Source organism: Drosophila pseudoobscura, chromosome 2 (genome assembly GCF_009870125.1).
Source record: "Drosophila pseudoobscura strain MV-25-SWS-2005 chromosome 2, UCI_Dpse_MV25, whole genome shotgun sequence".
In the NCBI taxonomy this organism is placed as follows: Eukaryota; Metazoa; Arthropoda; class Insecta; order Diptera; family Drosophilidae; genus Drosophila; species Drosophila pseudoobscura.
In genome coordinates, this window is record NC_046679.1 from 25,691,832 (window position 1) to 25,702,981 (window position 11,150).

General features: G+C 50.6%; 1 protein-coding gene across 2 annotated transcripts; it reads right to left on the minus strand.

The window, feature by feature from the left end:
• Positions 1-443: 443 nt before the first annotated feature.
• LOC4802777 (uncharacterized) lies at positions 444-10,432 on the minus strand. 2 transcript variants are annotated; one of them, XM_001359600.4, is made up of 3 exons: positions 8,661-9,453; positions 1,578-2,473; positions 444-1,461 (listed from the first exon to the last, which is right to left on the minus strand). In XM_001359600.4, exons 1-3 carry the CDS (start codon positions 9,451-9,453, stop codon positions 1,108-1,110), a joined length of 2,043 nt encoding a protein of 680 aa, XP_001359637.2. In that variant the 3' UTR covers positions 444-1,107. The 2 variants fall into 2 exon arrangements, with proteins under 2 accessions (XP_001359637.2, XP_015038071.2); XM_015182585.2 differs by having other exon boundaries at positions 1,362-1,478; positions 8,661-10,432.
• Positions 10,433-11,150: the final 718 nt, after the last annotated feature.

Consider the following 11,150-nt stretch of genomic DNA (forward strand, 5'->3'; position numbering starts at 1 on the left):
ATTATGGCGTTTTTATGCTGGGCCGATTCTATGCGCTTCTATTCGACGGCTGCGTACCTGTCCACTGGCAACATTCCACAAAATAATCATTTCCAAGTCGCACCGCATTCGTATGCAAATCGAGCGCTGTGCCGCATTTGCATGCAGAAGGCATATGCATGATGGTTGTACAACTTTGGCTGGGGCAAGAGACTGACAGTGTCTAGGCCCAACCCCAAGCCCAAGTCGGGACAGCACTCTTCGTTTGCTGTGGGAGGCCAGTCCATGTGCCATGACTGCTTCCAGCTTCGAGCCGCCTCCGGCTCCGCTTCAGCCTCGAAGCACGGTGCCAATCAATCCAAGTTGAGCGACGTTGCATTCCCGCATCCCAATGGACTGTTGGGTGTGACAGGACACAGCCAGCTTAGCCACAAGATGATCGCCACCCGGAGGAAAGATCTCTATTGTTCTTCGTGCTTCCGTTAACAATTTATTATATTTATTGTACATATTGAAATGTATACGAATATATGTGTGTATATGGATAGTTCTGTTCTTCTATTTCATGACCCTATTTTACGATACTAATGTGAACAGAACGAAATGCGGGAGTTACTCTCCACTCGATAGAATATTGTACATTTGTGATCGATCGCCTTTGACGCCAGTCGGAACTTATCTGTTCATTAGTTCGTTCGGCCGGAGCTTGCAGTGGTCAAGCAGTGGAGTTATATTATTCTACACTATGTATTATGATGGTTAAAGTACAAAGTACGCTGTTTCATGTATTCATGGATACATCCGCTAACGGATTTACTTATAGCATAAACCTAATAAGGCACACATATTCATTGATTAAATTGGATTCAATGTTGGAATTCTCAGGACCTCGCCCTCGCTGGTCCGTTGCCTCCTGTCTCTACTCGTATATCTGCCGTATGATGACCTGACCGCTTCTTGTGTTTGCTGTAGAGGGGGACCGAGGTCGAGGTCAGCCCGCAGCTTCGATTGGTTCCCTTTCTAATTTGACCAGCATCGCTAAACGTTGTTTAATCCTATGCACTTCGGCTTAGTGCGGTCCAGAAGTACTCGTACTCGTACTCGCATTGCAACAGATCCGCCCAACTCCTATCTTCGTGGCTTGCCGAAGCTACTGGAGGGACCCAGGGGCCCGTATATGGCATGCGGATGCGGATGTGGATGCGGATGTTGATGTGGATGTGGGGGGTGCGCGTGGGGATGCGGATGTTGTCCTCCGCCGTTCGTCATCGTCATAGCGGCCTGTTTGCGTTGCAGAGTGCTCGGTCCCATCTGTCGCTCGCCATCGTTCAGATCCAGGCCCGCCACCATCTGCGCGATCTCGCGCTCCTTTTTCATGTCCGGTGGGTTGAACTGCAGGCTGGCCAGCGATCCGTGGCTGCGACTGCGGTGCTCCTGGCGGATGGAATAGCTAAAGGCCCGCTCGTTCAGGTGCCCCTTGCGCTGCAACGAAAGACTTACTTGAATCACAGCATGTAAGAGACCCGTCGAGGAGTTGACAACCGCCACGTTGCCCTCTAATGAGAGCCCACGAAGGACGGCCTTAGAGGCTGACTTACCTTGTAAATTCCTGTGCCTCCTGGCGACGGGGACTCGGCCCCCGAGTTGCCAGAGTCATCCAGCCCGTTGCCCATCGACGCCGCCATTTTCCGACTGGACATTCCCAGCGGACGCGGCTCCCCAATCATCGACTGCGACATCTGCGGCGGCGGGACGCCACCCATGGCCTGCTGCTGGTGGTAGGCATATATGGGGGGCACTATGGGCATTCCCACGGGAACTCCGCCTCCACCGTTCTTCTTGTCCTTCTTCTTCTTTTTGCTGGTCGAGCGCGATGGCTGCAGTGTTGCGTACTGCTGGGGCAGCATGACAGGGATTTGAAGGGGTGGCATGCCGCCCATGTGTTGGTGTGCCGCATGGTGCATCATATGGTGTTGATGCGTAAGCTGCGGCGGATGGTGGGCCAGGTGACTGGGTGGCGGTGGACCGGGGGGGAAACCCCGATGACTGATGGTGTGATAGCGGGCAGAGTGCGGCCCGAGTCCGTGTCCGTGTCCGGACACAGGCCCGTAGATGACGCTGCCGGGACCGGCAGAGCTCTGAAGGCCAGAGCGATGCATGGCGGCAGGGTGCATGGGCTTCGGTCTGATGAGGGTGCCCGACAGGCTTTGGCTCCCGCTGGACTTGGACGACTTCTTGTCGCGCTTCTGCTTGCGCTCCTCCTTGACGGGGGGCGGAGGTACATCGATGGGGGCACTAATCTGGCGGGCCCGCAGCGGCCTGCCCAGGGTGGAGGTGTTTCCTGTGAACATCTCGTACGGACTCTCAACGGGCACCCCGATGCTGTCCAGCTGATCCTGGGACCCACTCCACACCTTGTGGTTCTCATCCCCGTTGTACAGCGAAGCATCGCCGTCGTCCCCGGTCACGTTCAGGTCAGCGCTGCTCCCGTAAACTGCAAGAATACCAAATACCAAATGCGTTTCTTTAATACAGGTCTAGAAGAGCACGGAACGGTCAGCCAACTAAAGTTATTTTTACAAAGGTTGATCATATTTTCAATACCCGTTTATTGGTGGCGGATACCCAAAGCCCGGGTTGTAATTTATACATTTATTTTTAACGACTTATTGATTTGACTATCTTAAAATTGAAGATTATTTTCTGATATACATAACTCCTAAGTGATTGCTAATGTCACAGCTTGTGATCGACGTGAAGCTTCAGTAAACTTATGCCTCTGTCAGGCAAAGTGCTAATGAAAATGAGCTTTGTAAGACTTCTCTCGACCTTCATGGCCGATACTTGGCTATTGATATTCGTTGAGGGATTCAACAAGGGCGCGAGACCTTGGGCACTGGGCACGGGGCACTTGTCGCCTTTCGAGCTGCCGCTCAAGGCAAATTGCTGATTCATTAGCCAAACCCAGAGAAGAGGGTGGGGTGGGGTTGGGGTGGAGTGTTGGACCTCTGTGCAAAGCATTGGAATACAAATCAGCCAAAATACTGGAAATTAGCTGAGCGCGTCTAATCCAAGTGGACGGAAACAGGCCAAGACCATAGAGCGCCGCAGCGGCAGAAGCATTCAAATTGTCGACTGGTCGACTGCGATCGCGATCGCCGCCCGTGCTCGGTTCGGTTCGATTCGATTCAACTGTGGTATTTCTTGGCCGCCGCCTCTATCGTACTCGGCTCGGGTACTGCGGTACACTCACACAGAAACAGACACATTTACTTACATATATATATATATACTCGTATGTATGTACGTACACAGAGGCCGCAGTTGTCGCGGTTCTGCATCGCATTTGGGCCACGGCGGCAACGGTTTTGTAATAAATAACGGTAATTTAATAACTTGAACGTGGCTACACCTGCAGCTGTCTGTCGTATACCCCAAGCCCCCCGCTTCCCAGCACAATTCGGACACTGCCATTCAGTGCCAGTGCCAGTGCCAGCTCCAGTCCAGAGACCCACTCCCAGAGACCCACTCTGTTCGGCAAACGACAAACCGACGAGTCACCTTGCGAGCGTATTTCGTCTCTTCCGTGGCTGCCTTTGTACAAGTACAAGCCATGCCATAATTTTGTTTGCGTCCACCGTTTTTCTGTTTCTCTGCTGTGTGCTTTCCGCTTTTCTGGCTTTTCTGGCTTTTCGTTGGCTACTCGTATTCTACTCAGTGGCTTGATTGCCTCATCCTCATACGCCCTAAGACATCCACTCGGCCGGAGGTATATTGACCCCCAGCTGCGGAGCTGTACAAGGGAACATATGTGGAACCATTACTCTGTTGCTCTTACGCGCAGGGAATGTAATCTGCGTAAGTGGCTGCGGAAGTCCGGCGGATTTCCAATTCCCGCTTGCTGCATTGGCTCCGGTTCGAAGGAAGCGCCGATACTTATGTATCTAAGAAAGACTGCGAAAAGTTAATTACTTTTACAGCCCGTGGAGTCCGGGGAGTCGATCTTTAATCATTTCCCATTTCGCGCGCTCCTGTTTTGTTCGGGGCCATTACGCGAAAATGTTTCAACAACCTTGCTAGTGCCTATCCCCCAGTCGGACTTATGTCATAATCGATGGCGGTAGAAGTAGCTGCAGCTAAAAGCAAAATTGAGACTCTCACTTACGTCCAAAGCACATGGGGACAGGGGAGAGCGGCCTGTGGGCATGCGTGCGTGAAAATCGTATTTCCACGTTGCACTGCGCTGGGAAAGGGGGAGGGGAAGGTGCACTCGAGCTGAGGCAAGGCAGATTCGGTGCCTGCCAGAGAAGCAGCCGCCGATGGATGGAAAAGGCAACTTGAAATAAAGTCGAAATATCACGTATCCAAAGTTCGCCAAAACACACTGGCTGGCATTTAGACGAGCCACTCAAATTCCAGCCACTCGGGCGGAAGAGGAGTGGCAACAGCAGCAGCCGCTTCGCCTTTCGGTGGTGCAGCTGCAGCGGCAGCGGCTAGCAAGCCGAGTTCTCCTACCATTTTCCATTATTGCCTTTGGAGATCGTGGGCTCGAACCCAAAGTCGCAGCTGCAGAGCGAAATCTAGGCCGAACATGCCAGCGTGGAATGCCAGACGAATGACTAACAGCACCGCACTCTGGTGGATATCAGTATTGTATCTGCAGTGCGAGGAGTACCTCGAAAACAATAAAATGAAAACGGAACATCGGAATACAGTCTATCCCTGAACGCCTGAATGCCTGATGAATGAATACGAGTACTTTCGTTTGGATAACTCGAATGTATCTCGTGCTTATGCCGTGAGAGGTCACTTTCGAGACGAGGTATCTTCCGCCAACTTTTCTTATGATCGCATTAAAAAGAGCGGCTGTAAGTGCAAGCCATTTCATCCAAATTAAAATAATTATGCAAAGTGGCGTGCATGAGCTACTTATTCGGCATATGTATATGCACACACCTGCACATTGTACATACATACGTACGAGTCATAAACTTGTATAGATATCGTATGGACTCGTACCTCAATTGTCAACGACAATGCCTTCACAGATAGAGAGGAAGAGAGGGAGAGAGCTTCCGAGAGAAACCGCGACTTCAGATGGCAACTGCAAGTGGGTCAAACATGATCAAACATTCACATGAACTACGATATGTACGGATGGAGAAGGAGCCGTGAGTGCGCCGAGATTACAGGTAAATCTGAAGGATCGCGTAGTCAGATTTTTATAATCGAGTTACGATCAAAGTCACCTCGGAAAAAATACAACTACCCGCAAGACAATGTTGCAAAGTGGCCAAGCGGGCCGGCTGTTGCATGCAACCGAGTCATTCAACTGCAACTGGATTTCGGTTAATGTGTCCCGTCTTTTTTTTGCTGCCCCGCTCCCTCTGGCTCTATGTACTACCATTTTCTCCATCCCCTTCCCCATCCCCGTCTCTTTTTCTAGCCACTTTGCATAATAATAATGCAACAGTGGCAGTAGCAGTGGCAGCAACCAGCACAGAGATCGTTTGCCAGATGGATGCAGACGCTGATCGTAATAGCCGCGCAGAAATATTGCATCGCCAGCGGAAGCCGGTCTCTGGCTGGAACTGGAGTCTAAAACTTGACTAGCAACAGAGGCTGCGGCAGTGGCAGCTACAGCGGCAGGTTGCATTCAAAAATGTACGAGCACAATACTCTTGTCATGGTCAAGTGGTCAGGCATTCCCAAGACGATGAAGACAGCGACACTTTCAAACCTAATGAACGGTTTCTTGCACATTCTGCCACAGTGGTCTTTCTGGAAAACGGTAGTGCAGTTCATACAAGAATCCGTGGGAGGAATCCCATCAGCGCCACCCAGGAAAGGAAAAACTGCTCTAATTTCCCAAAAAAAGCACAAAAAACACGAACGACCAAGTTTTGGCAGATGATAATGGGGATAATTGTATGTGAGGGACTGTCGGACTGCACGCTTATACGAGCCTCTGAAATGTTTTCTAGGCCTACAGATTGGACTGTCGAACTGGAGCCTGACTTGTGGCAGGTAGCAGCAAACTTGTTTTCTGGTTGATACTCGTATTTGCTGACTTGCTGCAATGCCACCCATATGTGACCACGGGTCTTTCGTCAAATGAAATGAAATGATTGAAAATGGGCTTGCCAGATTGCATCTGATTGGGGATGAAGGGGAAGTTGCGATACACACTCTCCGAATGCACTCAGCACGCTTTCTTGCCATTGAAATCCATTGGAATTGGTCTGGCTAATTAACACGATCCACTGTGAGTGTCGCTCTAATGAAAGCAAAACGCAATTACCTGACATTCCCACCTCAATCCGATCTGATCCGACCCGAAGAGAACCGACCTCGTTCCAGTCTCAAAGATCTCGACAGCGACAGCGACAGCCAGCGGCAAATTAAAAATGTTAATGAATAGAAAATCGCACACTAACACACACGCCGCTGCATATATGTAGTCTTACTCGTAGGATTGTCGTAGACGGAGATGAAGATGAGCGTGCTCCACGGTAGATTTGATCATTTCTCGGCTAAAGTTTCACTCAGAAACTCACACATTGACGTGTTTTGTCGACCCCTCGCGACTTCCAGTATACATACATATATATACATTGGTTTGGCTGCCTCTACCTTCCCACCGCTCGCAGCGAATGGCTCCCCAATGGGAGCTACTCATAAGAAAAAGGGAGCATTAGCCGAAAATTTTCTCACGAGCTCATCTTGATTTACGTAAACTCGCCGAGCGCATATGCATGTGCCACTGCCCCATGCGCCATGCCATGCCCCTGCCAACCATCGCAATTCCAGTCTCCGCTGCTCCTCCGCAGCTGCGTTGGCGGCACCTACATATGTCGGCGACCGCTAATCTGCACGCGACCACAGTTCCCAACAACCAAAAACTCAACTTGCCGCACCGGCAATACATCATGTCGCGTCCATGTTCTCGAGGGGGCCGCATCCACGTCCACGTCCACGTCCATGGCGAAGAAAGGCCGGAGGTGTCGGTGTCCCCTTCGTTGGCCAAGAGTGCCAGAGAGTGGCCAAGAGGCTGTGAGAACCAAACAAAGCAAACAAACGTCTTGGTGTAATAAAATTCCAGCGGAGGAATGGGCTTTCATTAATTAGCGGACCGCTTGCTGCAAGTCACTTGATTCGGTTCTGATGAAGATGCGAAAGTCCGGGGAATTAGCATGTGAATGAAGTCACGCCCATAATCGCTTCCCTCACTCTGCGGCCTGGTCGTACGAGTAGGCATCGATATACGAGTATATCGATTCGAATGCGTAAGCTGGCAGAGCTAACGATGGTCGATTCGGACGATGTTATAAATACTCTAATTACAATGAAAAGAGGGAAATGTGCGTTTTGAGTATACATATGTACTTCCGCCAATTAAACAAAATCCAGTTTAGCTAATGGCTCTTAAAGTATATATAAATGCACGCGTACTTTCCTCGACACGAAGCAACTACCTTTTTATCGCCGGCACTCATAGAGCACAGGGGATAATGGCATTACTTATTTTCGTCATTAATTCATTATTAAGTGAATGGATTAATTTACTCTTCAATGAAAACGAAAATACTTTGTTTTCCTGTATCTGGTGGATTGACTTTAGGCAGACCGATAACGTTTTTCATATTTTCAGCTTTCTATATGCAAACACACTGCCGGGGCATGTATAATGTATACATGGGAATTAGCGACTAGGGAGTGGGATTTGGTACTAGCCAAGTCAAAGTCGAAAGCGAAATTCGGCTAATTCGAATGCCAAGCTAGAGATCGCGATCGTGCTTGTTTGCATTCGCGGCAGTCAGAGATGTGATAGGAAACAGACACGAGGCAGGGCTGCTTTCCTCAGTTTCAGCAATTTACATGGTAATTATCATAACTTTGCCATAGCTGGGGCGACAGAGAAACAACTGAGTCGTAAACCGGTGAGTTTTTACCTGTCTCATCCCGGCTTGGCCTGTCCGTCCGCCAGTCTGTCTGTCTGTCCGTCTGGTCGCCATCGTTGAAATTTAAATGAGTGGAAAGTGTTTGGAACGCAGCGAAACAGCGGATAAGTGTTTCTCTCTGTTGGCAGACTTTGAAGACGTCACCAGAGCTATTGTCGTTCGCGTCATCGTTTCACCATCCATCGCGGCCAGGTTCAGTCTCAGTCTCAGTCGCAGCCTCTGTTTCTGTTTTCGTCTCTGGGATGGCTATGGCTCTTGCCGGAGACGAATGTCCGATCCGGCTGTCCAGCAACTGAACGTCGATACGGAATGCCTGGACTGCACCCAAGTACTACCAGCACTGTCCAACAATTTCTATTTTCCAACAGCGTGAAAGGTGTGTCCGAGTGCCCATGAGACACGTTTCTGGTGACTACCAGTACCTGTTACCACTAGTACCAACAACATTCAAGGTGAGGCTCATCTCTGCGATGCCGTTGGCTGTGTTGACCAGCCTGTCGATTGCTGCACCAGCACCGAGATCACCCTGAAGGTGGGATGTGTAGAGGCCAGGCCGTCGACTCAGGCCAATACATAATTAGCTGGCGCGTCATCAGCGGGTAACTGTACCAGGCCAGCCCCGCGTAACTGTATGCGGATGACGCAAGCGGACTTGACAAAAGACTTTTGCAACAAACTTGTTGCACAGATACATAATATGCGAAGTATGTAGATACTCACAGTTCTTGACGGACGTGTAGCCCTCCGCGGCACTGCCAGTGCTGCCGCCGTTCATGCCGTTCGGGCCATGACCGTTGGATGCGCGCCCCAGGCTGTTTAGCGTCGTTGTGCTGCCGGCTCGGGACCTCCAGCCGCCCTGGGCGGCGAGGGCCAGATGATGGCTTCCATGTCCGCTTCCATTGGCCAGTCCGACGCTGGCCAGGTCGCCGTTGGACTTGCTGCCGGCGGCACTCTTTAGTGTGCCGTAGACGCTGCTGCTACCTCCACCCGTCGTGCTGCCCGTCTCCAGCTGGCGGGCGTACGAGTTGTCGGCATAGGCGTGGAAGCAGCACCTGACTAGAGCGTTGGCCGCAGCCTCCCGTTTGCAGATGAACACGTGGCACTCGAGCACCTTGATTCCAGTGGTGCGGCGTAGGATTGCGGCGAAGATGGGGGGATGCTGGGCCCGTGGCATGCGGGCGAAGGGCGAATCCAGTGGCAGGAACTTCGGCTCCGGATGAGCGTTACCGCGCTCCGGAATGAGCACCTGCCGCACGGCTGCGCAGTAGTGGAGGGACTCGATTGGGAAGAAGCGCGTGATCTGCTTGAGGTTTTCGTCCACGTTCTCCAGCAGAATGCCGTTCGACCAGACGCTCAGCCAGCTGTCGATGCCCTTGGCGCCCACGGCCCCCTCCGAGGGGTAGAGACTGCGCAGCGGCTCCTGAATGCCCTGGAGCCCGTCCTTGCTCTGGCGCGGCACTGCGCTACCCAAATAGAGCACGCGGCAACGGCAAATGGGCGTGGAGTCTCCCATTCTCAGAAGTATTTGGAAGATTCGAAAATTCCTTGTGCCCAGAACAAAGGGCCTCAACAACCGAATGGATGGCTTACGTTTCGATCGCTACGTAGTGGAGCTTCGAGTTGCTTGCTGCTGGTAGCAGGCAGGGGCAGGGGCAGTGACGGAGGCGCGGCGACGGCGACGGCGACGGAGACCGAACCCGAACCCGAACAATGTGGATTTTCTGGTTTTGCTCTGTGTGTTAGCCAAGTCTGTGTGTGTGTGTGTGTGTGTGTTCGTTCTTAACTTTTCGCTGATGTAAGCGGGTATTTCTTGGGCACTCACAGACACAGCCACACGGGCACACAAGCACGGACACTGACACACAATATCGGGGAAACACCAACACACGCGGGGGCACACGCACACTCGTCCATAGCGGTGTAGACAGAGCCACACACACAGGCCAGCCCTGGGCTCGGCTAGACTTTTCAATTTTCAATTTTATTCTCGATCCCGAAATTTGGCTCAAAGAATTCGTAATGCCGTTGTGTCACTTGGAATAATTCACTAGTTTCGATGGCTGGCCTAGCTTCTCCGTCGTCTGCTGCGTCCCAAGCTTCAGTCACACACTCGCGTACCCTCAACACACACTCACTAGCGACGAGACACTCGAGATTGCGATTGAGACTCACTTACACAGTGGAGTCGGGCGCTCAATCAAGTCAAAAAACAAATATGGCGTCATGGGATTCTGATTTTCAGGTTTCCGTTTTGCATTCACTATGCGTATTTATAGATCTTTTCAGCCGTTGAATGCTAATGAGCTGCTGTGGCCCAATGTCTGCTGATTCGTTGGCCTTCTTGGCTTGGCTTAGATCGGATCTCTTGAGTCTTCGGATCTTCGACCGCTTGGAACTTGTGCACGCGACCGTGTCTCACTGAGGAATGAAATGAATAGAGATCTGAGGCCGCTGCCTGAGTCTGTCGAAGTCGCTCGACGCTCTCAGCCAGAGCCGCTACTACCTGTTTCTGACCGGCCGTGCGAGAGCAGGTAACATATCATGTGAATTTGTCTCTCTTCGCAGCTGAACACTTGTGATTCAGCTACCTAATGGATAAAACGTACAATAAACAATATATCCCTAGTTCCGCAAAATCTATATGATCGAACTTTATAAACTGTCGTATTTATTTATTGTAACGAGCCTTTCTGGCTCGCCCGAGTGGCAGCTGGGCTAACCTCGACTACAAATCAGTACAGAACATACCGCTCTTAGTTCTAGGCGTTTTGCAAATAGAGTTTGCATGTGCAAGGATGGTAATTTTGAAGCGAGTAGGGATTGCACCATTTTTAAAGATTTTTAAGCAAAAAAGGCAAAAGCCAGTTCGGATTTGGATTCAACATTTCCGAATGTTGCGGAAACTTTTACCAATGTTGCTAGCCCAGAATGTTGGCACAGAAAAATGTTTCCGCATCACATTCGTCTATAACGATGACAATACCGATATGGCAAAAAACTACAGAAAAAATGTGTGTAACGCCTAGAAGGAAGCGTTTCCGACCCCATAACGTATTATGTATATTCTTGATCAGCATCAGATCTCAAAGAAGAAAAGAGCTGGAGCAACCAAATTTTGTATACAGACTTCTGCAAAAACGTACAATAAACAATATATCCCTAGTTTCGCGAAATCTATATACTCGATATCACACTGAATAAGGTTTGTTT

Coding starts and splice junctions, on each gene's coding strand:
- LOC4802777 (XM_001359600.4), bottom strand. CDS start 9,453: ATGGGAGACTCCACGCCCATTTGCCGTTGCCGCGTGCTCTATTTGGGT. Junction 2,474..8,660: donor CTACACGTCCGTCAAGAACT/GTGAGTATCTAC, acceptor GTATTCTTGCAG/TTTACGGGAGCAGCGCTGAC. Junction 1,462..1,577: donor GAGGCACAGGAATTTACAAG/GTAAGTCAGCCT, acceptor CTTTCGTTGCAG/CGCAAGGGGCACCTGAACGA.